General features: G+C 41.4%; 2 protein-coding genes across 3 annotated transcripts in view; one reads left to right on the top strand and one right to left on the bottom strand.

Annotated features, from left to right (window-relative positions):
• Positions 1–826: 826 nt before the first annotated feature.
• DTL (denticleless E3 ubiquitin protein ligase homolog) lies at positions 827–24,861 on the bottom strand. The gene is made up of 15 exons (XM_064648298.1): positions 24,534–24,861; positions 24,273–24,398; positions 23,283–23,381; positions 22,895–22,956; positions 22,683–22,803; positions 22,147–22,212; positions 20,866–20,981; positions 20,115–20,188; positions 19,066–19,169; positions 17,984–18,088; positions 16,034–16,146; positions 12,352–12,441; positions 10,463–10,601; positions 5,850–6,712; positions 827–4,421 (listed from the first exon to the last, which is right to left on the bottom strand). The coding sequence occupies exons 1-15, from the start codon at positions 24,859–24,861 to the stop codon at positions 4,332–4,334; spliced, it is 2,496 nt and encodes an 831-aa protein (XP_064504368.1). The 3' UTR covers positions 827–4,331.
• INTS7 (integrator complex subunit 7) overlaps positions 24,808–24,985 on the top strand; it is a 43,884-nt gene continuing 43,706 nt past the window's right edge. The window contains exon 1 of one of the 2 annotated variants that reach the window (XM_064648296.1): positions 24,808–24,945. Coding sequence is in view for 1 of the 2 variants with exons in the window: in XM_064648295.1 (XP_064504365.1) it covers positions 24,855–24,945 (91 nt within the window). In the remaining variant the exon portion in view is untranslated. The remainder of the gene's footprint in view (positions 24,946–24,985) is intronic. The other variant, XM_064648295.1, reaches the window with a different exon arrangement.

A 24,985-nucleotide genomic window follows, 5' to 3' on the forward strand; every position in this document is an offset into this window, starting at 1 on the left:
ACCCTAATATGAAGGAATGAAGCACTTCTTTAGCTGTTTTACTCAAGTTTGAAAAATATTTTGGGTTTTGTATGTAGGATCTCCTTAGCTTGTGAAAGAGGATAACAAGAAGTACTTATCTCATGTTTAGGCTTTCTACAAATTGGATCTAATGTAGCAGAAATATCTTTAACCCAGATCAAAAAGTGAGTAATCTGAGCTAAAGGTAAAAGGCAAAGCTAAACAAATTCAAAAAGTCAGTCTTTTCACAGTATCTCAACACTAGAATAATTTATGTATGATTATAATGTACATGTAATCATGCAAAGCCTTTGAATCAAGACTGAACAACCTCAAAAATAAGAACTGCTGTACCTTAAGCAGAGTTAAAGATACCATACTGAAAAATTAAGACGGTATTTGGACTTCATTATACATAATGCTTTCTGATCTGTGAGTCTTTGTCTAGTTGCACAAGACTGGAATAATGGGTCTTCCTGTTTTGATCTAGCTGTACTTTTAGTCCTTGGAATTTTTCTGTAATGCACAAATTAAGATGGAAAGTTAGCTATTCCCAGTAGAAGAATATATAATTCAGACTGAGGCTTAAAAATGAAAGATGATCTTTGATTATAATTTTCCTCATAGCAACTGTGCATTATTCTATAAAACAATTGGCATGAAATGTTTTAAGGTATTTTAAAAGAAATTATGTACGGTCTCTTTCATGTTTGCTTTCTCCTCATCCTTGCTTTGCATTGTATTTGGCATTTTGTGTGGTGCAGATGGAGAGCACTTTGTTATGGGCAAAGCTGTTCTTTGAAAGACAACACATGGACACTCTAGAGTAGTAGGACGTATTTTATTTATTGTAGACTGGGCCATACATAAATCAGAGAGAGGAAAAACTGTGAACCTTAAGGTTCCGTTTTTCTGTGTAGAGAAAGTGATAATTTCCACTCACTTGGAACACTTGACATCAGGAGGGAAAGAATGAAATTTGCTTGTAATGGACCTGAAGATGAATTCTATTTCCCATTTTCTGCCAAAGTATTAGTGATGAAAAACTCTTAATATTTGACCTTGAGGAACCTCTTGAATACCCAGCTACCGAATGCTTTTGGCAAATCCCTGGCTGAAAAGCATCTATTTCTAAACAAAACTTAAGGAATTATATGCCACATACAGATAGCAACTAGAACATTTTTCAATGCCACAAGAGTGTGGTTTTCTGTGATCTCAGTAGTTAAGCAGTTTACAAGGTGGTGTGGACACTCAAAGGTAAGATGGTCCATACCGGAGATTTCAGCCATGTTCAGTGGCTGCAAATACAGTGGTGCCAGAGGAAGACTTAAGCACTTCCTGACCGACAAGAAGTGACCAACTCTACACATCAAGAGATAGTTTGACAGAATAGTCTGTTGGTGGCAAAGTTGTCCCCACATTCTCACTTCTGTACCCTCAACGGTTTCAGTATAATTAGCTGCTGATTCAGGGAACTGAGGCAATTAAATTTAAGAGGTTTTTTTGAGGTTAGCTTCCTCAAGGGACTCTTAAGTCAGTGCTGTTACCAGAAGAAATGCTTACCAAGGCTTGCTGATCATGCACCTGTACAGATCCTGGGAGTGCCTCTTCAGTTTTGCAAGCTAGGTTAGCTCCAGCTGCTATTGAACTAAGCTGGTTGACTGCTCAGAGCTGAGCAGTGAGAGGCATAACTTCCAACAAAGCAGTAATAACAACTGTTGGAAATAGCACCATCATTAACTGGTGTGGTTAGTCCTAAATTCCACTCAGCAGGGAGTAAGCACTGAGGACAGAGACAAGACGACAGGAAGCACTATCATCTGCATAGAAAAACCTACAAAAGGTGGGATTTACCTATAGACATAGGATTTGAGAATAATACCTTTAAAGGCTTAATTTGATTATAAAACATGGAGGTCAGAGTTTCTGTAAATCCTTTAGAAGGAAAGAAAAATTAAGAGGTATAGCTTGCTGACTCAAAACAAGAACTCAGTTCCTTGAATGCTTAGTTAATCAAGTTTCTCAGATAAAGACAGTACTGGTTACCTTGAACCACTTGGTGTAATTGTATCAGCAATTTTTCTATGCTTTTGCAATTTGATTTTATCACAATAAGATCAAGGCAGTTGGACATAGAAAACATGTTTCAGTTAATTCTCCTAGACTCTGAACCAGGTTGACATCAGCCTAAAAGGAAAAAAGAAAAATGCCTGGTGGTCCATAAAACAAGTTGTTCCGCTAAACAGGTACTATTTGAAAGGAGAAAATCTCACATCCCCACAGAATATTATTCATGCAAGTGGTAACCCATTAGTGTAAATCATCTCTAGACAGCTATTTATGAGATACAGGAGATAATGGTTTGGCTGCAAAACATTTCTGGAGAAGGAAAATATTATGAAAGAATGGAGAAACATGAAATCCTATTGTTGTAGTGTCTGATGACTCTCATGTACTTCAGTAGGGTTCACATCTCCTTATTCTGTAATCTGTTATTTACAAATTGCATGGAAGAATCCTGCATGAAAACCTAGTTGTAGGCAAGGGAAGTTGTACCATACACAGCTGCTCTAATAATTAGAACAGAATTAAATACCAAACCTACTTATTTTAGGTGATGTTTCTACTACTTCCATCTACTTTAACATCCAGAAGTAGGTTAAAGTTAAGCTAGTGGATTTTTTTATACTCTTGTTTTGCCTAAAATACTAGATATATTCAGATAATCACTTTTTAAAAATCCATTTTTTTACAAGAACTATTAAAAAAAATGTCTGAAGCACTATATTACCTTTCACAAGATGGTGGCTTGTTATTCAGTAAACAAGGAAAAGTTGTTCTGGCCCCTATTTGTACTTGAGTGCTTCTGCTAAAAGATGTAACTTAATAATAAGTACTTTTCTTTTTTAAAAAAAGCCCACTACATATTTACTTTCGCTTTCTAGCTGTAACAGACCTTTCACAAAAGCCATTTGCTCTCAAGTAATTTATTTCCTTGCAAAATACAATCTACCACATAAAACACAAACCAGCATGTCTCCTGATCGCTTGCAGCTACTACACGATTTGATGTTACTGTAAAGTAGGCATGAAAATCTGAGGTGGAAAACATAAGGTAGTTGGATCATATTCCCTTGAAATACCCCAATTCTTCTGCAGTAAAAAAAACTTACTAGGGATTCTAAGGTTTTGCCTTGTTTTGAAGTTCATAGGAACTATTACACCAGAACACAGAGTAAATGCTCCAACCTAAGGATCTTCTACCAGTTCCCCTTGGGAAAAGCATGGCTGAGGAGTTAGTGTCATTAACCAGCAGGACAGTGATCTCATTTCAGCATCAGGGATGACTTACAATGGTAAAGCATTTAATATTAATATGTAAACTCTCTCAAGTGCTTTCTAAAATGTCAATTGCCCCTCCCCCAATTTACAAAGCATTATTTTATAACTACTGTATTATGCAACTGTTACGAAGTTATGTTATAAGCAGTTACAATGCCTTTGCTACAGGCTGAATCTGTAAGAGCTGACTGAGCAATGGGCTGTTATGGGGTGCCTACTTAGGATACATCAAGCTAATTTTTCTAACACACCTTGCCAGTATCTTATTTCAGATAAACTATCGGTATCAAGAGTTGTAGTGCTGATGGTTCAAGAGGAAGTAAAGTAGGTAAATACAGTAGTTTCCAGAGTGGGAGAAGAATGGGGATAGCAAGGCAAGTACAGGCATTACATACTTGTTTATACTTTGTCTCTTCTTAGACTACAGTCACCATCAGATGGACATGAGGTGTTTAAAGTCTTTTAGATTTAATTAACATATTCCTAATTTCCCTGCTGGAAGCAGGCAGTCATTGCAGTACTAGAGGAATAACTAGAAATGCCATTCAGCATGAAAATGCTCAGATCTACCTCCAGTAAGTTTCTCTACATACATTTCAACACTTACTTTTCAGGAGAGTGTAATGATTTACACGCTATTCTTAAGTATAGGCAGTTTCAACAGCAGATTAGTAACAAACTGCCAGGCTATATGTGCCTGTCAACAATAAACAGCAGAGCTGTTGCTGTCTTTGGACTATAACAGTTGCCATAAACAGTTTAATAAACACTGTTTATTAAAAAAATACATATCTGAAGTCAGTAAGAGACCATGAGTAAGTATTGTATAGATTTTACACATTCAGCTGACTTCAACTGTTAACAGCTTTAAAAACAGGAAGACTAAAACCTCAAGTCTATGAATGTCTGACAACAAACTGTGTAATCCCAGTGCATCGTTTTTGGCGTTGTTAAGTCTGGTCTTGATACCTCAGTGTCAACATCCATCAGGTGCAACCGCCGCATGCTCCTTCATTCTGTGGCTTTCTGTGGAAGTATGTGCAGATCTTCCTCATGGAAACTGAAGTGGTTGCAGCCTAGCAAGAAACAGAAGCAAAAAACAACATGAAACATTTCTAGGTTAACATTCATATGCTGCAGGAGTCTCAAAGTCTCCCCTCCATCATTGCTTCAGTTTGTTCAGCTTCCCAACTAAGTTAGTAAATGAAAGGTTCTTTGCTACAATCTGTCTCACAGGTAAGATGCTTAATACCTACAGGAAACACTGTCTAAATCCTAGGGTTGTCCTACTGCCACGAGAAATGCAGTCCAGCTGCAGTTTCAGCTTCCCTATAGCAGATAAGAGAGCTGCAGATTTCCAAGATACAGGAAATTCAGTGAATGCTGCTGGGTACTCCCAGCACCTTCTCAGGCTATGAGCACAACACAGGAGAATCCCAAGATCTGAACTAGAGCATACTGGGCAGGAAAGGTAATTATCCTATAGTAATCTCTCTCCAGGGCAAAACTTTCTGTCTTGTGTTTAAACACATACAGCATAAAGCACAAGTAGTTGTAGGTTTCCTATAACCAAGACTTGGTACAGCCACAATACGAAGAGTCCAGCTGCTAGGAATAACTTAAGGACTAGTGGCTTAACCATGTCATATCTGATAAAAGTGTTGGAAAAGGTGAAGTCAGGTAAGAAATGAGATATCAAAATAAGCCTTAACTTCTAGCATCAGATATTCAATTGAGAGTACAACTAAAATTTGATGACTGAAAATTTACCTGACATTTACCAAAATACGACTCAAAGTCACCGAGACGAGCCAAGTTTGGTCTGTTTCAGAAAAATATAATTATAATTTCCTAGTTTGCATGTTAAAACCTCAAGCCAACTTTTTCAGCTGCTTTATAAGCTTAACTTTCATTTCAGATCCTAGGATGAGCTTTGTGCCAGGCCAAATCCTGCCCTCTCTTGTTTTCTTTTCCTTTGTTTTCTAGTTTTCCATTGAAGAAACCGAAGGCATTATTTAACACCACAGTTATAACATGGGTAATAAATTCTTTTGCTACCTGAGTTAGAATTTAGCTCTTTCCTCTGATGCTATAAGTGGCTTTCCAGTAACATAAACAGGCAGATGTGACTGTGGACACATACATAGCAGATCTGCCAGGGAAGGTGATGTCATTATTGTGCCTCTTAGAGCTGTGGTCAAAATGATGGAGACATTCTTCCAACATCTAGCTGGGGACTGCAAGGATCTCTGAGCTCCTGTGTGCCCTAAGTCCCTTTAAAATAGGGATACCACTATCCTAAAAATTCGGTTCCTGTATGGAGGGAATTAGCAGATAACAGCATTAATGTACCTGGTTTATTAGGCCAGAAATCATCCCTTTTGTCCATAGTCAAAGGGATCAGATAATTCTTTGAGTGTCCAAGGAAGAGAGAACAAACAAGGGAGGAGTGACAACTAGGGATAACTTCTTTCATGACAATTGTTGCTGAATGCCCTACTTACAGTTTTTGGTGAAGTGGCCACTGCCACAGACTCTTGTCTTTTGGCAACAGGACTGCAAGATGATGGGGAGCTGTCTGACGTGCTCTGGCTGCCAGGTCTGCCAATCCGTAGCTTCTCTCCCAGAGCAGACAACCAATTTTTTCTTTCAGGAGAACTATTCTCTTTATCTACTACCTCAGTGCCTTTCCCACATGGGGATCTGAAAAGATGGGGGGAAGTTTGAACACCTGATGGATTCATACGGCTTCCAGAAAAGGAAGGCTCTTTTGGGCTGTGGCTGGAGCCTTCGTAGTCATTACCCAAGTCAGCCTGGCTGAGACAGTCTTCATCACAAGCTTTTTGGTCTGGAATCAAGTGACACAAATTCAGTTTGGATTTCTTAGTTGCATGGTCCAGTTCAGTCACACAGCTACAGGCCTGCAAACACTTGTGCCCCACATCATCCTCCTTGCTGCAGTCAAGCCTTCTCTTGGCACGCTTTTCAAACTGCGTGTGTGGTGCTTTAGGAGGGCAGGCAGCTTCCAGGAGACCTTGGGTGACTTCTGCCAGGGCTTTTCTAGGAGAAGGAGCCTTTTTCCCCACTTCTGGAGGAGAAGAGCATGGAGTCCTTGTAACCCAACGTTTAATGGACATTTTGGAGGAAGAGATCACTTTGGGAGACGCACATGGGCTGGCTTCAGTCTGCTTGGCTGGGGTGGAGGTTGTGGCCGTCTGGGATTTGAGAGCAGCTGTCGGAGTGTTTGTTGACAGCGGAAGGTCTCCAGAATAAATGGGAGCACAGGCAGCCGGCCGTGGTGAGGAAATACATGCGCTGCCCACTGTGAAGGCCTTGGCAGGAGTATTCTGTGGGCTGGCTGGCTGTCCTGATAGGGGAGAAATAAGTAGTCTGATGAGGAACGCAGAACAGCAGATTAAAGACAGCCCTGTTATAAACCCCCCTTTCAACTAGGAGATGAATTCAGTGCTGACCCTGTACCTCAGACACACCATTTTTAACTATGAAATTGTATAAAACCCTCTAATTTCAGCTAGAATATAAAACCCTATATCATATTGATAAGTATAATAAAGTACATTTCTGCAATGTTTGACATCTATCCCTTCTGTAATGAGCACTCTTACATGAGCTGCAGCCACAATGAACAGAAAAAACAGACCTTCCAAGCCTATCTAGCCTTGTTGGAGCCTTGCACTGATTTGGTCCAGAAATGCTGGTCTCCACCTGCACTGCCATCTTTAACTGCTGCATAACTGAGTTGAGGGACAAAGGTACTGTAAGCAGGTCCTACAGCTAATTACAATACCAAGGAAGCCTTACACTACGATGCCCTACTATATGAATAATGCACCTAGTCAGGTGTTAATAGTTGCATATTTTAAAAATGTTAGAAGCGTGAGAACTTTCATTTTCTTGTCTTTTTGCTGGAGGATTTTCTGCAATGCTACATTAGTATGGACATGGTAGTTATTTACCACATCAAGGGAAATGTGAGAAATTCTTCACCTCATGAACAAGGACTTAAATTCCAAAGGAAATAAAATCTGTCACTGCAGTAAGTTATTTCTTTAAAACAAATGATACCCAAACAGATATTTCACAGTGGTTTTTGAGCTCATTAGCCAAGATGTAAACACCTCTGCTTGTAAAAAAGAAGTTCTGAACATCCAGCTTCTTAAAACAGTAGTCATAGATAGGGCCATAAGGACCTCACTAGCAACAATATGAATCATATAAAGCAAACATCTTGGTCTGCAGCAATATTAGAGGGGATTCTTCAAATTTTGCTTTTGGTTTTTTTTTTATTTCCAGCCCACTCCAACAGAGAACACATTAGTGGGTTTGTTAGATGCTTACTTTCTCATTTATCTAACTTGCAGTGAAATTAAACAGCATAGTGCCTTAGTTACTTTATGCTCTTCCACTGCTGAGCACAAGAGCACTAAACATTTCCTGTATACCAGTCTGAACTCCTCTTACACAGCATTTGCACTGTACTATAAAGCACTTCATTAGAACAACGAGAAGTCTAGTGTGAATAACCTGCCATTCTCTTTACGGTGCTGGGCTGTCTCACAAATAACATGTTCAGTGAGAGACTCTTTGATTATATACCATACTAAGCCTCTTTTGATCCTTCCTTTTACTGTATTAGCTAGTATCCAAAATACAAGTAGTGCTGCATCAGAGCAAAATTAAATAGGATCCCATATTAAAAGATCCCACATTAAAGGATCCCACTACAAATAACTTTAACACTCAGAATAGAGTTAAAGGCTCTTTTCCTGATAAACTATGCTACTTTGTAACAACTTGCTTCAATCTGGACTAAGAGAAAGTAACTGCCAAGATTGTTTCTCTTCATCTTTACTTTAATGAGCACTTACAAGACAATAATAACTCAAATGGGGAATTAGTTGCATTCAAAAATCTAAGCTCCTAGAGGCAGAAGAAAGTAGCAAGCTCAGCAACTCTTGACCCACAATGACCATTACAAATTCATATAGCAGAAATATTGCATGACTAGTTGAATATAAGCATTTTCAATCCCAAACCAGTCTGAAAGCTATGCTTTGGTCATGTTGGATAATGGAAAAAGAGCTACCCTGGGAATTGGATTAGTGTCATGGCAAGAAGCAAACACAAATTTGAGATAAAGAATATGAAGATCAGGCTTTTCTTTCCCAGACTGCGTGCATGATTCAGGCTTCTACTAAGACAGGTTCAAGCTGGTTCCATTTATGCTACCACTACACGTATTGTAAATACCTGCAGTCAATCTGCATCACACCAAAGCAGGTTATTTCAGATATTTCCTACGTTCTCTGCCACAAATCTCCTAGAGTGCTATTATCAATCTCCAGATTGATAATCTCCAAATTGTCCATGTACAGGTCTGCTCCAGAAATTTGGGTACTCAAAAATATAGAGAAAGTAGTACACCTTAGAGAAACCACAGAAGTATTTGCCAAAGCAAAGGAAACTCTGCTTGCTACCTTTGACGATATAGGTCAACAGTCAATATCCACCCTAATCCTCACAATTTGTTCCACAGAAATGGGTGGGGAACTACCTAGATTCATTCCAGCAGGTCTGAAACAGTACTTTGCTTGCCAGCTCTGAATCAGTCTCTGCAGATAACTCCCATATTCTAACAGCACGTGCTTTGTGTTCAGGAGCCAAGGTCAGCAGGAAGCCTGTTGTTGTGTTTGCAGTGTCTCTGTTTCCTCTTCCCTCCTGAGTTACTTTAATGCAGCAAGAGCAAGGAGAAATAAGTCATTTTTCCAGTATAATTGACAAAGGTGACTTGTAAAGTTTTAGTGTACAACTACTTTAGGTTCCATGCTTCTGGACTAGACCTATGCCTACCTCTCTTTTGCTGAAACTATCACACAAAGAGATTTTTGAGCCTTCTCTGAAACAGAGTGTGCGCACACACAAACCATTTACCAGCTATGAAGCAGATCTGGCACTCTCCCTCCTATTGTCCTGCAAACTTCCTGCTAGACTTGTTACTCACTGGCAAAAGGTTAGAGGTAATGCTATCCCATTAGTGGGATTTGAAGACCTTCAGCCTTTATTTGTGATAGCCAAGCTGAAATTCATTTGGAGCGTGGCTAGAAAAGATAGCTGGAATGCAGGAAGTCACACCAGCAGCTGCTGGGAAGCTATTGTATTCTTAGTTTCAGAGCTACTCTACAGAGAACTTCATCTTATTTCACTTTGGAGGGAGGGTGGTTATTTTCCTTTCACCTACTCTACTGCAATAAAATGCAGGTTTCAGACAAATCAAAGTAGTATTAAGATCCAGGATTCCATTCTTCTGGTCTAGGGTGCTACCCACCTGGTGACTACTTTCTCTACAGAGCCCAGATACATTTGCTAGCTGTGAGAGCATGCTGCATAGCTTGTCTGATTGCCTAGGCTTTGAGGAGAGGTACTGCATTTGTTCACTAGCCTTAACATGTGGATAGATGAACTGACTAATTATGAAACACTAGAGTCATATCATGATTGTCTATATGCATTTTTAAGTACTTTTCACTACACAGCATTAGCCTGCATACAGTCAGTACCACTGACTGAAGCTGAAGAGATACAATACCAGTCTCTGCAGCAAAGAAATCTATGCACAATTGAACTAGTGGGCAGGAGGAAACGGTTCAGAGTTCCAAGGCTATATGTGTGCTGTCAGACCTTTACTGGAAAAAAAAACCTGGAAAAAGCATATGATCTTACTGCTCTCGGTTATTAACTGACACTAAAAAAAAAGGTGTGACTTGTTGCTACAGTGACATCTCCTTTGGCTGTTCCATTATTGAACCCTATTGAAACCCACTGAAGATCTGGCTGCCTGAGAAACTGTATCAATGAATATTTGCCTTGTGGTCTGGTCATACAAACTAGGCCATACTTGTAAGCTCTTTCAGCCAGCTTGTCTTGTTGATGGCAGAAGTATTTACAAGTAGAAGTGTTTGTCTGGCTATATGAATTATTGCCTAATATGAAAAAAACCCCAGAAGAATAGTAAGATAAGCCAAAGCCTTTTGTTGGCAGAGAAAACAGCCAAAACTCAGAAGCCACATTGCAGAGCAAAATAGCTCAGGGACCTTACCTGCTCCATGCTGTTCTTCTGTTTTTTTCTGAGTGACCCAGCCCACCAAATTGATTTTTCTGGATGCTGATTTCTCCTCCTCAGGAAGACGTCGTAAGCGCCAAATCCTCACAGTGTTGTCATCAGAGCACGTGGCAATCTATGGTATAAATTGGTTTATATTAGGGTATCCAAGGCACATCCTATAGATGACTGGCCAAGTGAACTACAACAGCTATGTTTGACACACCATGCCAATATGAACGATGCTGAAGCCTGGTTGAGGGGGCACAAGATTTGACCATAAAACAAAGAAAATAACTCAGCTTTGTTTCATTAGCATACCAGAGAGCAGGATTTGCTTTAAAACACACAAGGCTGCCGCATTCATATCTTTCTGCTAGAGAAATCTCAGTCACCATCAATAGTTTGCCTTGCAGTGCTCTGCTCAGGAAGTCATGGCACATTTTGAGTTTTCAATCACTCAGAAGACAAAAGCAGCCATGCTGGTTTTTGCACATGCACCTCGTTCTCTGTCTGTTGCTCAGGACCTCTTCTGCTCAAGGACAAACATTTGCAGCTGAGAAGGTGACACTGGAAGGCTGTTGCCCTGGCCTTAAGCGCTATCTCTTCTGAGTCAGATGTCAGGAGTATCTGGCAGAGAAACCAACTCTGCTAGAAACATTGGTCTAGATTCCTGCCGCAGCACCACGCTCTCCAAAAGGATCTGTGGAATCTCAAACGAAGAAGCAGTAGGACCAATCTAGCCCACATTTTATGGCTCTCTTTAGACAGATTAGCTGGTGACTCAATCGGGAATCAGCAGAAAGTAAAAGGAAATGCTGTGGTGAAAGTTCACAGTAATCTCAATGGGAAAGTGACTCTACTCTGACCTTTGTCACACCGATGTTGTCCCTACAGAAAGCAACTTTGCCTCTCAAATCACTCCAAGCAGCTTCCTGACCTGTCTTAGCACCACATTTTCCAATTCATGCTTTGGCATCTGAACAATGGCTGACTATTTCCCCAGTGTGAATAATGATTTTAAAGGCTTAATTGGTCTGCCTTTCCAACACATCATGATCAGGATGCTGGGCTATCTCTAGATCACAGATTTCATCTAAAATGCCTGTTCTCGTATTGTGCGTCTTACACAACCAGAACAATTCCACATTTGCCTGCAAGACTTCCACCCTCCTACACTGCAATGCTTTTCTGAAGACCTGGTGCTGCCATGCAAGGTAGGGAAAGTGACTGACTGGCTTAACACTGTAGGATGAAAGAAACTCTGGCTATTACTACAACACTGTCCAGGATTTTTCAGGGTTACTTCTCGTTTTGAGCTAGGCCGAACATTTGAACTGATCTCCTACTGCAGTTGTTTTCCTTTTTGTAGTACCTGGTGAATAATTACTGACCCAATTTCACTGTAGGTTTTTTTGTCATAAAAACAGCTCAGATTTTGAAAAAAGGTCACAAATGAAAAGAGTTTTTTAATATGTTTTTTAAAGGGCATTCAAAACTTCTTGCCACTCTGTACAAGACTAGCAGATGTATCAATGGTCAGAAGGAAAGCAAGATGAAAAAATGGAACAACAAAACAAGCTTTTGGCTTACAGTTTTGTCTCTTATAGGTAGTATCATAAGCTCTCACTAATAGAGGTCTTTGTTGATTTGCAATTTTCTAGGAGTTTTCAAATAGCCTAAATTATTTGAAAATAATAAAAAAGCTCTGATACGCTGTAGTCATATGACAAGCTTGTATTACTGTCCCACAAAATGAACATTTTTAAAAGTTATTGACTGAAAATTTTCTCCTAAATAAACAAATACTGCTGCAATTTTGAAAGCGGATGTTACCACATCACATGTATTGTTTCATGGGAAAGACCATTTTCCAGGAAACAAACCTTAGTGTAGTCTGAAGGACACCAAGCAATGGAGGTAACTTCTTGAGAGTGACCGAGGAGTATCCACGGAGGAAGGCTGGGCTCAGAAACCTTAAAAATTCCATAGAAAAACAAGTATACAGTCAGAAGGCATGCAGCCTAATATACATCTCTAAGACCACCTGTGAAGCATGTAAATACTTTACATCTTCCCTGTATGAAATGCATAAATCAAACGGACTCTGGCTGTCATCATGATGCAACAAGTGTCAGAGCCCTAAGAATCAGTTCATGTTTCATTTCTAGAGGTGAAGCAGCTGGTCAGCACTGAGATGTACTGACTTGCCTGGAAACACTTGTTCAATTCCTGCTACACACAGGATTTCTGCCTCCAGAGTTGTCAGCCCAAAACACAACACAAGCATTTTAAGGTATTAAGTACCTCTACTTGTTCTACATAAGATGCCTAAATTTTGGGAAGCTCATAATTTGAATCAGGACAGGCAAATACATTCCCAATCACAAGTCAATGGATTAATAATAAAATGAAACTGCCACAAACAAAATTCTACAGATGAACCTTCACTGGCTTTGCACTAGCATTTGTGTGACTGTGCCTCCTCCAGCCAACCAGTTGCTCCAGAGATCCTTTTAAGAGTTCATAAAAAAGCTCTCTGAATTTTGCTCATTCAACTGATCTCCATTTCTCTTAGATTTTTATGAAGAATGTTTCTCCTCTTCTACAGTATTGCTACTTATCTTTGACTACAGCTCCTGTAAGTGACAGACAGAGCTGAAGCCAGCATTAAAGTGGCCCAAAGAAGAAAACACATGCGTACACACACACCCCTACACACTCACAGACATTCTATCCAAGTTTTCCTTGCTTTCAGCAGGCAATCCTTTCTGGAGCTATGAGTCACCATCATTGATGTGACATTTTAAGGGGAATTTATCAAGGAATTTGAATAAATGACTGAGTGAATGAACAGATCCTTTACTATGTGGGAAAAGGAGTAGACATTACATACATACATAGGTTTCAAAGGAAGATGCAAGACGTTGGGAAAGGCTTTTGAGTTACACACAAGTTTTTCTCTTGTGGATCACCTCCAACAAAAGCCTGCAAAACTGCAGTTGAATATCCAGCTTCAGATCTTAGAAGTTGTTCTGATACAAAGAGGTTCATCTTAATAGGACACTTTTTTCCCCTGGCATAGTAGACAATCACTGGACCAAATAGCCACTAAATGCCTTTGTTAGAGTATTCTCTTCTCTGCTAAAACATGCAATACCATGGAAACAAAATCCCTGTGTAGGGAACAAACAACAGGATACCTTGGTGCAGAGAACACCTTCATTTACATTTAATAGCAGTCTTGCTATACACCCATAACAGCCACAGTAGCTGTCCAGTAGCCACTGATCATTGAAAGGAATGCAGAGTAAGAGAATTACCCTTTTTGGGATGCAGTGGTTTTATGCTATACTAGTGTAAATTAACCAACTATCCCCAAGATATATTATTGTGAAGTGAAGAGGGACGCATAGTTATAGCTGTGTCCACTGTGTTTGGCAGAAGACAGTTGGTCAGTTTGCGCATGTCAAGTCAGGATTAGTCACAGCACATGCTGCTTTTTTTGTCTGATTTGACAGGATATTGTTGGGGAAGTGAGACCTACTGCAGAAAAGTTAAAAAGAGAAACCAAGGAAATGAGACTTTTTTTAGTTACTCTACTCACTGAAACAGCTGTTATATCCATTTTCAAGATTCAGCATAAAATGGCATATCTAGTTTTATGCACCATGATACAGAAGCACGTACATTCCAGTTCTGAGACAGACCAAAGCATAAGTTGATCACCTTGGAGTGATCTGTATCAAAGGATTGAAAGAACAATGAAAGTACACATCTATAAATGGTATTGTATTATTACCAGGAAGGTATCTCAGCTAGGTACCATCTTTGCAGAAAAAGCTCTGCTCTTTGCTTTTAAAATCTTATGATTGTTCAAGAGTCAGTTCATTAATCAATGAACTTGTAATTTACAAAAACCAAACCCAACACAATAAAGCAAGTGTGCATTGCCTGGAAGTGATTTATATATGAAAATAGACTGAAATAGCATCCTCGTCAGCAATAACTTCTACCCACAGTGTTATTGCTCACCCAAACACAAACTTAGCACTGCTGCTGCAAAAGTTTCTCAAAGAAATAATTTGAGTGGACAAGGCCTCTGCCTTTCATCCTTCTCTAGATCTGGAAAGCTAGCCCTCTTCATTAAGTTCCTTCTAACATTACCTGTTAATTGCACATGTAATATCTAACCGTGTTTTTTTCACAGCAAAATAAGTCCTCATCCCATGAAAAGATATGTATGTTTCAGAGTCAGTAAAATCTATCAACATTTACATTAAGAAGCCTGGGATAGGACAGATCTTGAAAGAGACAACTTTGCTGGAAGTCCCACTTTCCGACATGGCTATGAGATTAAAATAAAAGTAATCATCTGACGATTAATTTTATAAATATGTAATATGATCTGTCACTCACATGCAACAGCAACAGAAGCCTTCTGTATATTAATGCATTTTAAATGTGCTTAAATGCTTAAATTTTGAGATGTAATGACATCCTTGAATACTCTCAACTGTGTCCCAACGTGTGTTCCAAGAAAGTATCAAAACACTCGAACGCAGAATGTGCAAGTCAAGTTTGCACAGGCATTTTTGCTGAACTTGCACAAGAACATGAGGAAAGTTAAAATTACCCCACTTGGCATAGGAATAGTCATGCTACCACACTCCTGCTCCTAATGAGTAAGCAACCCAGCTACTTACAAATGTTCTTCAAATCAAAGAGGCTATATGCTCAAACTGCAGTCTCAGCAGGCTGACATTCTCCTCTGCAAGATTTGTATTTTACTTTCAAACTCATTGTAAAATGGGTAAACAAGTCAACATTCCCTAAAAATTACCCCAAACCTGAAATAGGCAGTCACCTGTGGTTTCTGTCTATTCTGCTTCTATAAGAAGTCTACTGTGTTCCCATATGGGTGTCCAGTATGGAGAACAGAACTCAAAGCATGCCTTATTCTGAGGTCCCTGCTATTATCTTGGTGACATTTGCATTTCCTACACGTCAGTGCAAGATGTCAAGTGACAAAGCCTCTCAGCTGTCAGACAGTGTTTTGGAAATTTGCTGAAGGCTCTGGCTGAGCACTTGCTGCAATACGAAGGCTTTAACTACTGTAAATTAAGCATAAGAAAAAGCTATGTCTGAAGCAAGACCTGGAAAAAGGGGAAGTGGGGGGAAAAAGTGCCCTTTAAAACAATTAAACTTTTAGGTTTCTGCTAATGAGTTCTATTGCTAAATATGAACCAAGAACTGTCTGTCTACTTGCCATAGCTGGCTGTATCAATAGGATTGAAAGAGGATTTTAATGTCCATTAAAACAGATTAAGAACAGCAACTTGCAATAAGCAGCAGCAATGAGAGATGTACTGATGGCAGGAGGCTACCTCTGTTTTACATTAAAGTTACATCGAGCCTTGACAGCAACATACACACTCTGGGCACAGTGTGCCAGGGCTAACCCCACGCTGCTTTGAGGAGGACTGGGAGGCAAGGAGTGTCCTCCGTGAACATGAAAAGCAAGAGCAGCTCCAGGCTGCATGCTTGGGTCTCACCCAATTGCCTCACCTTCCAGATGTATGCGTTGCAGTCACTCGAACCACTGACCAGGAACTGGTCGTCTGGGCTGGTGCTGGATTTGATGTAGAAGGTTGAATTTTGGTGCCCACTGAAAACAGCCACTGTGAAGAGAAAATTAAAAAAAGATGAATAAAAGCCCCACTCAGTGCACAGCCCTGGAGTCAGTTGCACAAGGAGTGCTGATCTTACAGGCTTTTCCTGTCTAGCCATGAATCCTTTGGAGAAAGTGGTTGCATTGCTCCCTTGCTCTGGGGCTCCTGTGGCAGGAAGTTTTTATTATTCTGCGGGAGCCCTTCAGGGTTCCCAAACAAAGCAGTGGCAATTTAATTAAAGCTTTAGCATGACCTGGATCACAAGCAGACTCAGACATCACTTGGGCTGCCTCACTACTCTGGTTCAGGGTCCTTGTCTCTTCCTCCCTCGGCTGCCATCACCAGTTCCGTTACATCAACAAGGGCAGTCACAAAGTAAGGGCCTTCTTCCACGCAGGTGGCAAATTGCTGACATTCCCCCCACTGGGAGGACCTTCAGAGCCAGCAGCTGGCACAAGACTCCAGTGTGGATCTAGAACACTTAGCCGCACCATGTCCTGTTCTCTCACTGGGGCAGGAAGGGCAAATTTCTCAGCGTAGCACCAGGTGGGGCTGGCACTTCCTCCTCCACCCTTCTTTTAGCAGTAGTTCTCATGAAGGAGACAACCCACAGACCCGAGGACACGTGGCTGCCTTTGTCAGTCTTTGAAAAATCCCTTAATTTTTTTTGCCCACAGATCTCTCAGTGCAGCAGTTACCAGACAGCAAATCCCCTCCTAAACCAGGCAGCAAGTCCTGTTACAGTGAGGATTTTCTGACGTCCCCCTCTGCAAAATAAAGCTGCTTCAATACTGGCTAAAAGCAGTTGGAACAGTGATTAAAGCTGGCGAGGGCGGAGGGAGGCACAACCTGCGGGCAGGCGCTGCCCTCTGTGGGAACCACCGCACACCGAGAGGCTGCACGTGTTCCATCCAGCTGGATGAATGGAGGTTGCTCCCTAGGTTTTATCGGCTGCACACAGAAGGCAAGAGCTCTGTGAGGAGGCTGAGGAGTGCTTTGGTGAGAGCCTGCTCCCGTGAGGGAACAAGCCAGTGAGCCCATTTCCACATCTTGGCAGTGGCACCCGGGGTTAACCTCAACAACCAAGCTATTAATATTTACTAGTTGCACCACTTCTCCACTCTGGAAGCATTCCCACCCACCAGACCACCTTCCTGAAGAGCAGACAGAAGGATACACTGTTCATTTAATTTCAGATAACTGAGAGACTGAGAAAAGGCAATGGAAAATACGTCATGTGTCTGGCTGGAATGCATGTAACAAGTTTTGCCACTTTCTGAAAAGCAGTCACTGGCCTATGACAAAGCAGCTTAGTGTATCAAAGGCTGTGGGCAATATTGTACATGTAAAGGTCACAGCTGCAGAGCTGAAGGAATCTAAAAATGCTGGGGATCCTTTCTCCCAGGAACTGTGGTAGAAGTTAAATTTAAAAGGCACCTTAAAATACCCAAATACAATGTATCAGGTGATCATTTTATGTAGATTCATATCTAAGAGTCTGAGAAACCTGTGACTGCCAGTAAGCAGAAGATTCAAACTTGCTTCAGGTGGGTAGCAGCTGGACACTGGCCATTCCTCACCAGGGAACTACAGCCAACATGCAAACTACCTTCAGTCTCTGGGTGAACCAGTATCTGCACTCATAAAAGTTTTTGTGCTGTTAATTTTGCGTGGATGGCTTAACACAAAATATGAATCTCTCCCATATAGCTTTAGGGATAAGAGCATGGAATAGGTTTCCTAAGTGTTGAACCTGGTCTCTGTCTCTCTAAGTCAGAGGGATAGACTTGCCTTTCTATGCTCTGTAATATCTATTTTTTGCAGCTATTTCCACAGATATGCTTACCTGGAGCGGTCTTTAAACTTGTCATATTGAACATGTAGATACTGTCATCAGTGCAGTTAGCAAACAGATTAGTACCAGTGGAATCCAAAACTAGGCTAGAATATCCTATAGACAAAGAGAGAAGTTCTTTGTAAGAAAAAAAATTTGGAAAACAGAAGTTCTCAAAGAAATGCCCAGAGAGTGAAATTTGGAAAGAATTTCTAACATGTATGAGATTGTCATTGGAAAGTGTGTATGTTTGACAAAGCACTTGCTGAAGAAGGAAAGTTTCTAGAATAACATCTATGTATTCTCATAACAATTCAGGGTGGTATTTAGAAAGGAATCACACCTTCAGAGCAGGCCAGTGATTTATTTGATGGTTTCAGAGAGATAACAGGAACAACCAGTTGTAGAAGCAGAGATGAAAAATAAATGGAAACCCTTGTGCTTTGATACAATAAGCTATCCTCTGATTTGCTAGTGATTCAGATTCAAGAAAAATCTTTCCCTGCAGGCAAATTATTTCACAACCAGCTCTTCGAGGATTTCCCTCATGTCCTCGGGACTGACACTGACCATTACCACATCAAGACAGTTGATTAGACAAATCATCAGGAATTACTGTGTGGTATCAGAGCACTGTAAGGCACTAAAGATACAAAGAAGACAGAAAAACATGTACAGGTGTGCTATCCTTTTTATAACAAGCAGCTTCAAGAATAGTTTGACTCTGGATGGTGATAATGTAAAAACCCAGTCCGGTCTGTTGTCTTTGGAAGATATAATGCAAAGAAAGCAGTTCAATTTGAATTTTACTCATGTATGAAAAAGATTAGCTAAATTCCTTATCAAGAGCTCTACTGTTCCCTTATCTCCATTTATGAAAACGTACTACTGAAGCCTTTGCAAGTTTTTATCATTGGTGCAATATAAAAGTGGGGCACTTTCACCCTTAAACTTGAAAATTTGGTATTGGCAATCAAAATACTCTGAGGAGTTTGCCAGTCTGATCAATAACTGGCTTAAAAGATAAGAGATGTCACTGTCACTACTTCTTCAATTCACTTTGCACTTCAACAAATGCATCTCCAATAACTTACCAAGTTTGCGAGTACTGGTTCCAGGGTAGCAAAAAGACTTGCAGGGCACCGGGTCCTGACGGTAAGCAGCATAGTTCTTACGCAAGTCCCATACTTTGATCACACTGAAATGGAAAAGCATGCACAAGTGTCTTCAACTTCAAAATTTCTCTTGCAATGCTGACTGGGCCTTCTAAGAGCACAGGAAGTCAAGTTGCTCATTCCTGAGGGGTGTCCAGTGCTAAGGAGACAAGAACTGAGCAGAAGCAGCGCAGAGATGTGCTGAAAGCAAAACAAGCGCTCTGCTGGATATGGACGAGGAGGCAGCACTGCCTTCTGTAACTAACACAAGATAAAACAAGAGCCTGCAAGCCAACTTTCTTCAACTAGTAAAAGGTAATACAAGGATGCCTTTTACTTCTGACATTTGTGAGAAGTAGTTTTAGTCTGTATTTTTAAAAATTAAGTCTTTCCCTTTTTCCCTTGCTCTTGGGGACCAAGCCTCTGCCATGAGCAGAAAAGTCAATGTTATCTGCCCCAGAAAGGCTCTGAGCACATGGAACCTGCTAAAGAATTGAATCCAAGAGGGTAATTTCCATGCTTATCAATGAGACAGTTTGCTTGAGCTCCAAGATGTTGCAATGGATCTGGCACCCAAAAGAACGCATCTTTTGTAACTCAAGGCAACATTTTCTCAAGCACGCCTACACATATCCAGGCACCAAGCACCCACTCACATCACAAAACAGCTGTATAACAATAGTCTATGTGTGGTCTCAGAAGTCCCTGAGAACAGAGAGAGAAAGACAAGAATTGCTCTCATTCTGCCCCATACCTAGGACACCAAAACGAGCATTTACCATATATGCACAATTTGTCCAGTGCTGCAGTCTCCAGTAAGGAAGTAAAGCAGCATTCAGCTTTGCCAATGCAAACTGACAGCGTAGCTGTTGATTTTACCTAGCAATAACTCTAGCCTTGTGCACCGAGTGATCTTAGAAAAAAAATCTCCTAATCTTTTTATGCCACTAAGAAGAGCACACAGACAAGGAAGCATCCTCCCTCCTTACCCATCAACAGCTCCTGCAGAGATAAGAGTGTGCTCGTCCTGAAGCAGCACCACAGTTACACTCTGCTGGAAATCCTTAAAAAAAAAAAGAAAAAAGAACTTTATTTTCTTTTAAGGTCAGCAAGATCTTGCTGCTTAGTTGAAGGCCAAGTGAATACTGAGAAAACCTCCTCCCTCTAGCCACGCAGGAGAACCTGGAAATACCAGATGTCATTAAGGACACAACAGTCCTTCAAACACTCCCACCAGGGAAATTGCTGCTGAGCAGTGAGTGTCTGGGCAGAAGTTTGAGGTTATACCTTTCAGGTCAGAGATAAGAGAGCTGCTTTTATCGCAAAGTTTAATAGATTAAATATTACCAGGTCTTATTCCAATAAGGCAGTAATTCGTCAGGTCACATTAGGGGGAGAAAAACACAGAAAAAAAATAAATATTACAACCCTCGTCATTTCCCCCCCTTCAAAATGCTGGCTATTCCTTTCCTCTCTGGGAAGAAAAGATGTATTTTCACACAGCATTTCACACAACAAAGTTGGCTTTGATGGCACATGGGTTGTTAGGCAACTAAACAAAGTCTAAAATTAGCCATAGCGAGTGACCATGACACAAAAACCTACTTCTGCAAAGATAAATGGAAGCATTTACCACATACAAGCCACATATTTCTCGCTATGTTTACTTAGGAAGACTTCTATGCATAACAGTGTCCCCAGAAGAGAGGTTTATGCTTTGTTTGTTCCCCGGATACCTACCACCAAGGGAGCAAGTCCTCTTAAGTTCTGCCTCTTCTTCTTAGGTTTGGAAGGAGTCTGCTTGTCAGCCACATTGTGTGCACCACTGATTTGTTTCACCTGCCTGTAAAATCCATCTGAAAGAAATCAAAGGCGTCTCAATTAATAGTTTCCATGCAATTTCCCTGTCACTTTAATAAAACAGGCATCAGCTTGGAATTAGTCCTAAGAGGTGGCTGAGACAAACCTTTAAAATCATTCATGTATTCTGAAAACAAAAATTGTTAGTTATATATGAAACTGGTGAGAATACAGTAAGCACCAGGAACATATAATGCAAAAAATTACAAAGGTCAGTGTAGCATGGACTCTGAAACTAAAACTGAGCAGGCTGCCTTTAGAAATCATTACCCCTGGTTTGGTTTTCAGCATGCATCTGGTCTGGAGCATTCAACTCATCCCAAGCAGAATTGCACTCACAGAGCTTTTCTACTCTATTTTATAATTTTCTATTTAGTCTTTTGTCTGCTACTTCTCACTTTATGAAACTTACTGCTTTACCAGAGTAATGCAACTTTCTTACTTTTTTTTCCCTACACGTTCCACTTCAATCATGTGGAGTCTCTCTTTTCCCCCACTTGTCCTTTTGAGGAGCCAGGGAATCTGGGACAGATGGAAGATCAAGACATGTTCTGGCAGTGCAGGCAAGGAAGCTGCTCTGACAGAGCAGAAAACTGGGAAAAAACATAAGGGCATAACCTGACTGGGGAAGGAGAAGCTCCAGGAAACAGAAAGAGAGGAGCAGAATGAGCTCACCCTTACATTTACAGTAGGTCTTCCCACAATATATTCAGTTGCTGCCAGCACTCACAAGCTCCTTTGCTTCTGCTGTTCTTGCCTTCTTTCCCTCTCTGGCAGAAGCCTTTCCAGCTTTTCTTCATCCCTCCAGATGGCTCTGACCTAAGCAGTCTCTCCCAGCTCATCTGTTTTTTGTGCTGTCCTAACAGGGATGTATTCTGTACCCCCTTATCTCCTTACCAACACACAGGGTATTATCAAGCCAGCATGTGTATCATGCAGCAAACCTGAGACTGTTACAAAGTGGAAAAATGCATCATACATAGAAGAGATACCTATTCCATCCCTTTACGGTACCAAAGCAGTAGTTATGTGACAATCCTTCCCTTTTACTGAAGTTTTGCCTATATCATAATCAAAAGCATTAGTCCAACAAGTGACTCTGAGCAGTACTTTTACATGAGATACCCAGCTTTTTTCATAAATATCTGAAAGTTCATTTACCTTTCTTGTTGCATCTGGTATCCCAAACCATGATGTTTCCATCTCTGCCTCCAGTACAGAAGACAGCTGAGAGGGAGAAAAAGAGTGCTATTAGCTTCCAAAAGTGTTAATTTAATTAACTGAATCCAGTACAATGACATCTATGCACTCTGGCTCTTCTGCCTCAACACTTGGGATACCAGTCCTAGAAATACGAAAACCAGGCCATTGTTTCGCCATGCTTTTTGACTAGTTTTCTTACTTTTCCTATTCTTTTTTTTTTCTAACACTCTAGAGAAATCTACTTATGAAAAGCATATTCACACACTTATGTATGGAACTAGATATTCTATCTTAACTTTGCCCAAGATCGGAAAAGTGCAGATGTCAGCATCACAACACCATCGAGTTCCAGCAAGTTAGTTCTGCTTCTCTGGCTGAGTCCCTCCTCAGTAGGCCTGTGATATCTGTACCTGTCAGTTTCCAAAGCCCTTTTTTAGCCCTTAAAGTACTTTGCCAGAGAGAAAGAGGAACAAACAGGGAATATCAACATTTACCTTTCTCAAATCTAGAAAAAGCAACTGACTTGAGGCTACACTGGTGACCTTTGCATATGCCAAGAAGCTCGCCAGCTCTCACATCCCACACCTTGGCTGTCTGATCTCCTGAAGCAGTGACCTTCAGAAGCAAAAATAAAAAGCTTTAGTCTTTTTCTGTACACAGTTGCCAAAGCATTAAAAACAAAGTTAGAAGGCAAAAGACTGCTTACAATCCTGTGTTCCCCTGGTACCCAGGCAAGGTCAAATACAGCATTTGAGTGAGCCTGCCATTCTAACAAGAAAACAAAAGTCAAGATTAGTTCAGTGCATTGCAGCACAATATTTTGCAGAAGACTAAAGGACATCAGACACTGAAATCAGAAATCTTGTCAACAGCTTGCTTAGGCATGAAAAACAACATAGAACAATTCACCTACTACTGCTGTTGTAAGAGCACATTCATGCTCCTACTCTGTTAAGAAGACTCAACAAAGTATGTGAAAGGATTTAAATACTGCCTACATTTATGTTTTAATGACTTGCAAAAAGCTTACTTTGATTCCAGTAAATCCCATACTTGTTATACCAAATGAAGATTACCTTCTACTCAACACTTACCTTTAAAGATGAGTTTCCTGGTAGCTTGAGCTTCAGTATCATAGAGTCTAACAAATCCTTCTTCATTTGCAACTGCTAGTACATGCTCCCAATTTGGTGCTGAAAATAAATTGAAACATAATATATTATGTAGCTAATTCATACTCATACCCCTGTTCTTTGTGAAGGGACACAGACTCTTTAAATAGAGTACATAGCAAATAGATAGCTGCAAAATAAACAGTATTTAGATAGCAACTTAAATATTCAAAATGCAGAAATATTGGCAAGCATTTTTTCTAGACGTTCCATTCAGGAGTAACTGTACATGGGCAACCAAATGGCTCCAGGAGAAACTTTTGAGATAGTGGCCTCTTTCACCAGTTGTAATCGTTCTCTAGTTATAGTTTTCTCTGTCTATGCTATGTATCATCTACAGCCTCCAGCAGTTTTCATGATCTGAGTTGGAAAAGCAGGAAGCTGCCTTGGAAAAACGTAAGAGCTCACGTTGAAACTAGAGTACTAAGAATGAAACAGTTTTGCCCTAAAGATCCAGGAGCTTCCATGTTTACTCCACTCAGTACATGCTCACCGTGGAGAAATGCTGTGTGTTATCAGCCTGGTGACATGCATCCACCTTTGGTTTCTACAAACTGTTCTCCATGCATCTTTTATCTATTTTGAACAAAGCCCAGTTTTTCACCTACGTTTTTCACCTCGCACTGTTACCAAGAGGACATACCTTGAAACAGACACAGCTGAAACAAAGAGGTATTAAAATAAACGCTTTGTAGCTGCTTCTTTAAGGGAATACTTTCCATCAGTATATATAGGAGCACCACGGTCCAATGTATATCACATCTAGAAGCAAGTGCACTTTTACCAGCTCACTTTAAAACAAGAAAAGTCTGAAACCAAATCGTGAGACAGAATCAAACAGGAAAAACAAAAAAAGCTGACAGCAGTGCCCACACCCTGGCCTCCAAAAGGGTTTTCAGAAGGTGACTTTACCTGTAGAAAAGGTGCAGCCGAAAGGAGGGACCGGCAATCCCGTTTCCCCATAAGACAGGTGATCATCTTCCTGGCTGCACTGGTAGCCATCTAAGAGATGCTGCAGGGGAAGCGGCGGGGAACGACCTGCAACGGGACAGACGGACCGTAAGCGCACCAGACACAGCCGGCTCGGGCGCCAGGAGCCCCGAGGCCGCCGCAGGGGCTGTGGAGGGGCGCGGGGGCAGGTCAAGATGAGAGCGGTCGTGCCGCGGTACCCACGGTCGGTGGTGGCGGCGGCGGCGGCGCGGCGGAGCAGCGCGCGGCACAGCATAGCCGGGCGGACGCGGCCGGTGCGCGCCAATACAACTCCCGCCAAAACGACCGGCCCGCCAAGCCCGCGGCGCGCCCTCATTGGCCGGCGGGGAGCGCGAGGCGCCGCGCCCTCCTCCTCTGATTGGGAGTTGGCGGTGCGGGGGGCGGGGCTTCCGGGCTGCCCTTTCCCGCGGCTGCAGTGGGTGGGGCGGGCACGCGCCTGCGCGGGAATGGCGCGGCTGCGGGAGTGCGAGTGCGCGTGCGCGGGGCCGGCGGCGAGGGGCAGGAATGGCATCCAGCGCCAAGTCGTTCCTGGCCGATGCGGGCTATGGAGAGCAGGAGCTGGACGCCAACTCCGCACTGATGGAGCTGGACAAAGGTGAGGCCGCGCGGGCTCGGGGTTGTCGCAGGGCCGGGGT

The sequence above is a fragment of the Pseudopipra pipra genome, chromosome 3, assembly GCF_036250125.1.
Source record: "Pseudopipra pipra isolate bDixPip1 chromosome 3, bDixPip1.hap1, whole genome shotgun sequence".
Classification (NCBI taxonomy): Eukaryota; Metazoa; Chordata; class Aves; order Passeriformes; family Pipridae; genus Pseudopipra; species Pseudopipra pipra.